The sequence below is a fragment of the Caretta caretta genome, chromosome 24, assembly GCF_965140235.1.
Source record: "Caretta caretta isolate rCarCar2 chromosome 24, rCarCar1.hap1, whole genome shotgun sequence".
Classification (NCBI taxonomy): Eukaryota; Metazoa; Chordata; order Testudines; family Cheloniidae; genus Caretta; species Caretta caretta.
The window spans coordinates 15,808,143-15,813,334 of record NC_134229.1 but is presented as its reverse complement, the minus strand read 5'-3'; the positions used below and the strand labels follow the sequence as shown (position 1 = coordinate 15,813,334).

General features: G+C 66.6%; 1 protein-coding gene across 1 annotated transcript; it reads right to left on the bottom strand.

Moving 5' to 3' along the window:
- Nucleotides 1-306: 306 nt before the first annotated feature.
- Nucleotides 307-4,039, bottom strand: LOC125626166 (uncharacterized). The gene is made up of 4 exons (XM_048828876.2): nt 3,928-4,039; nt 3,710-3,807; nt 1,188-1,337; nt 307-1,075 (listed from the first exon to the last, which is right to left on the bottom strand). Exons 1-4 carry the CDS (start codon nt 3,995-3,997, stop codon nt 635-637), a joined length of 759 nt encoding a protein of 252 aa, XP_048684833.2. The 5' UTR covers nt 3,998-4,039; the 3' UTR covers nt 307-634.
- Between the last annotated feature and the right edge of the window lie 1,153 nt (nt 4,040-5,192).

The following is a 5,192-nucleotide window of genomic DNA, read 5'->3' as shown; positions in this document are numbered from 1 at the left end:
TACTGGGGCTGCAGAGGCAGCTGGTCCTTCCCCCTTGCCAGTGATGAGTGGCTATTACAGACTGAGGTCTGCCCCAGGGAAAGGGGACTAGCTCTCTATATCCTACTGCTGCGGCTCCCAGGGACTTAACAATTGCAGCCCCTGTCAGAAGGGTATTGGCTGGGAATTTCCTTAGTTTTTGTTGTAATTTAGTATCTGTCTATACATCCCCCGTACCCATCTATCCATCCTCATATATCCACATCTCTCTCTCTGTCATACATGTCAATGACTGATACTTTAACCATTATCCAATCACATCAAAGATTTTAGCTTTGGAATTTCCTTCCTTTAATGGTAATATTAGAAGAGACTCAAGGCCCCTCGTCCACCCCCTGTCCATTCATTGCCGATTTGAGTCACTCATTCAGACACACAATTACCTTACACAATTCCATTACGTTGTGGTGGCACCTAAATGCCCCAGCCACGCGGGGACCTCGCTGTGCCAGGCGCTGCACTGAGGGAGGGAGAGGAAGCCCCTGCCCCCGATGCCTGGGGTCCTGGCAGCCCTGGGAGGGGAGTCAAAGCAGCCCCCTCTTGTCTCAGATCCCTCCTCTCCAAAGCCCCTGGCTCCAGCTCATGACGCCAGGCACTACAGGGCTGCCCCTGGGAGTTGGGATGACCGCAGCCCCACCCCACCCTCGCAGACCAGCTGCGGGTCAGCGATGGGGCAGGGAGGCTGGTGTCCCCTGTACGGCCGCAGACAGCGGTAGCAGAAACAACACCTGCATTCAGGGCAGACCACCATGGGGCAGCCCTGTGTGGTGTGGCTCAGGAGGGCGTTGCAACCGGGGCAGGCCCGCAGCGAGGGGCAGCCGTGGATGGACGATCGTGGGGCCTGGATCTTGGGGGCGTCGTGCAGCGCGGCCTGTAGGGGGCAGCGCGAGTCAGCATGGGATGAGGGGTCCCTCCATTCCCTGCGGCAACCCCAGCAGAAGCAGAACAGCCCCCCGGCCCGCTGGGAGCAGGGCAGGCAGGGGGTGCGCAGGGTCCCGGGGTCCAGGCGCTGGACGAGGTGCTGGCAGCTCGGGCACTGCAGGGCAGAATGAGGACGCATTAACTACTGAGACCCCCGCCCAGATCCCAGCCTGAGCCAGATCCGGGAGAGAGGGGCCCAAGTCCCGCTCACCTCCCGCAGGACTCACCTGGCGGTAGCTGCCCCTGGCGCCCTCCTGCGCCAGGATTTGGGCCTCCAGCATGGCCTGGTCCTCGTCCGAGAAGAGCCTGAGTTTGCACAGCTCCTGCCAGAGCCAAGGGGTGTCCGGGCAGCGTGGGCAGCGGAATGAGGTGATGCCCTGGATGGGAATGGGGGGACCTAGATCAGCCCCCAGCTCTCCCCTGCGGCTCGCGGCCACCCACCTACCCCACCCCCATCCCACCCCAACTGCCTTCCCCCTTGAACCCCCAATCTCCCCTCCCCTTCCCCTGTCACTCCTCATCCAATCCTCCTGGCACCCCAACCCCTTCCCTTCCCCAGCTAACCCTCCCCATGGAACACCCCTCCCTTTCCCCTGTCACTCTGCATCCAACCCCCTGGCACCCCCTAACCCCTACCCTTCCCCGTCACCCCAACTAACCCTCCCCCTGAACCCCTACCCCCTTCCCCATCACCCCAACTGACCCCTCCCCATGGAACACCCCTCCCCTTCCCCTGTCACTCTGCATCCAACCCCCTGGCACCCCCTAAACCCTCCTCTTCCCCATCACCCCAACTAACCCTCCCCCTGAACCTCCACCCCCTTCCCCATCACCAACTAACCCCTCCCCATGGAACACCCCTCCCCTTCCCCTGTCACTCTGCATCCAACCCCCTGGCACCCCCAACCCCTTCCCTTCCCCAACTAACCCCTCCCCATGGAACACCCCTCCCTTTCCCCTGTCACGCCGCATCCAATCCCCCTGGCACCCCCTAACCCCTTCCCTTCCCCAGCTAACCCCTCCCCATGGAACACCCCTCCCTTTCCCCTGTCACTCTGCATCCAACCCCCTGGCACCCCCTAACCCCTACCCTTCCCCGTCACCCCAACTAACCCTCCCCCTGAACCCCTACCCCCTTCCCCATCACCCCAACTGACCCCTCCCCATGGAACACCCCTCCCTTTCCCCTGTCACTCTGCATCCAACCCCCTGGCACCCCCTAACCCCTACCCTTCCCCGTCACCCCAACTAACCCTCCCCCTGAACCCCTACCCCCTTCCCCATCACCCCAACTGACCCCTCCCCATGGAACACCCCTCCCTTTCCCCTGTCACTCTGCATCCAATCCCCCTGGCACCCCCTAAACCCTTCCCTTCCCCAACTAACCCCTCCCCATGGAACACCCCTCCCTTTCCCCTGTCACTCCGTATCCAATCCCCCTGGCACCCCCTAAACCCTCCCCTTCCCCATCAACCCAACTGACCCCTCCCCTGTCACTCTGCATCCAATCCCCCTGGCACTCCCTAAACCCTCCCCTTCCCCATCACCCCAACTAACCCTCCCCCTGAACCTCCACCCCCTTCCCCATCACCCCAACTGACCCCTCCCCATGGAACACCCCTCCCCTTCCCCTGTCACTCTGCATCCAACCCCCTGGCACCCCCTAACCCCTACCCTTCCCTGTCACCCCAACTAACCCTCCCCCTGAACCCCTACCCCCTTCCCCATCACCCCAACTGACCCCTCCCCATGGAACACCCCTCCCTTTCCCCTGTCACTCTGCATCCAATCCCCCTGGCACCCCCTAAACCCTTCCCTTCCCCAACTAACCCCTCCCCATGGAACACCCCTCCCTTTCCCCTGTCACTCCGTATCCAATCCCCCTGGCACCCCCTAAACCCACCCCTTCCCCATCAACCCAACTGACCCCTCCCCTGTCACTCTGCATCCAATCCCCCTGGCACTCCCTAAACCCTCCCCTTCCCCATCACCCCAACTAACCCTCCCCCTGAACCTCCACCCCCTTCCCCATCACCCCAACTGACCCCTCCCCATGGAACACCCCTCCCCTTCCCCTGTCACTCTGCATCCAACCCCCTGGCACCCCCTAACCCCTACCCTTCCCTGTCACCCCAACTAACCCTCCCCCTGAACCCCTACCCCCTTCCCCATCACCCCAACTGACCCCTTCCCATGGAACACCCCTCCCCTTCCCCTGTCACTCTGCATCCAACCCCCTGGCACCCCCTAACCCCTACCCTTCCCTGTCACCCCAACTAACCCTCCCCCTGAACCCCTACCCCCTTCCCCATCACCCCAACTGACCCCTCCCCATGGAACACCCCTCCCTTTCCCCTGTCACTCTGCATCCAATCCCCCTGGCACCCCCTAAACCCTTCCCTTCCCCAACTAACCCCTCCCCATGGAACACCCCTCCCTTTCCCCTGTCACTCCGTATCCAATCCCCCTGGCACCCCCTAAACCCTCCCCTTCCCCATCAACCCAACTGACCCCTCCCCTGTCACTCTGCATCCAATCCCCCTGGCACTCCCTAAACCCTCCCCTTCCCCATCACCCCAACTAACCCTCCCCCTAAACCCCCACCCCGTCTCCTGGCACCCCCCAGCAACGCCCCATCACTCCCTCAACTGGCCCCAAAATCTTCTCTGAAGTTCCCCCATCCCCTCGACTCCTCCCCCCTGGAGGCCCCGCCCGGCGCCCACCTGCCCATAGCCGGGGGGGGGGTTACCTGGTCCAGCAGCGCCCGCACCCATCCCCGCAGCCCGGCCGCGCTCACCCAGTGCCCACAGGACACCGGGCCTCGCAGCGCCCCGGGGGGCCCCGCACCTGCAGGGAGAGAGGGGGAGGGGTGAGAGGGGCCCGACCCCCCGGGAGCTCAGCTGCTCCCGCCCTTCCCCAGGGGTGACCCCACGGGGGGAGGGGTAAGGGGCGGGGCCGGGGTCTCACCTGGGGGCCCCCCGGGGCGGCAGATCACCTGGAACTGCGCGGCCAGCGCCCTCCACTGCTCCGACGCCATCGCAGGCTGCCGGGAGCACAGACACGCTTTCCCTTTCGCTTTCCCCCCCCCCCCGCCGTGCCCAGCCCCCCAGCCCGGCCGGTGCCCCTCACTCCCGACCTGCAGCCCTGCCCCCCGCCCCCGCCAGCCCGGCCGGTGCCCCTCACTCCCGACCTGCAGCCCCTGCCAGCCCAGCGCCCCCCCCCACACCCCAGCCCGGCCGGTGCCCCTCACTCCCGACCCGCAGCCCCGCCCCCCGCCCCCGCCAGCCCTGCCGGTGCCCCTCACTCCCGCCCCCCCAGCCCGGCCGGTGCCCCTCACTCCCGACCCGCAGCCCCTGCCAGCCCAGCGCCCCCCCACCCCCCAGCCCGCCCGGTGCCCCTCACTCCCGACCCGCAGCCCCGCCCCCCGCCCCCGCCAGCCCTGCCGGTGCCCCTCACTCCCGCCCCCCCAGCCCGGCCGGTGCCCCTCACTCCCGACCCGCAGCCCCTGCCAGCCCAGCGCCCCCCCACCCCCCAGCCCGCCCGGTGCCCCTCACTCCCGACCCGCAGCCCCGCCCCCCGCCCCCGCCAGCCCGGCCGGTGCCCCTCACTCCCGCCCCCCCAGCCCGGCCGGTGCCCCTCACTCCCGACCCGCAGCCCCTGCCAGCCCAGCGCCCCCCCACCCCCCAGCCCGCCCGGTGCCCCTCACTCCCGACCCGCAGCCCCGCCCCCCGCCCGCCCGGCCGGTGCCCCTCACTCCCGCCCCCCCAGCCCTGCTCCCCGCCCCCGCCAGCCCGGCCGGTGCCCCTCACTCCCGACCCGCAGCCCCGCCCCCCGCCCCCGCCAGCCCGGCCGGTGCCCCTCACTCCCGCCCCCCCAGCCCGGCCGGTGCCCCTCACTCCCGACCCGCAGCCCCGCCCCCCGCCAGCCTGCACCACAGACTTGCCACAGCGTGTTCTTTCCTGCCTCTCGAAAGCGGTGGGGGCGATTCCCAAAGCACCCAGCAGCGTTGCCTTCGCTACTGAAAGAAGGGCCCCGACCTTCAGAGGTATTTCGGCTCCTAACTCCCTTTGGAACTGACAGAAATCGGGAGCCGAAATCCCTTGAAGCTGACAGCCGCGCAGGGCGAGTTCGGTGCGGGGGAGCCAAGGGCATCTCTTGTATCTTCATTTTTCAGAGTAACAGCCGTGTTAGTCTGTATTCGCAAAAAGAAAAGGAGGACTTGTGGCACCTTA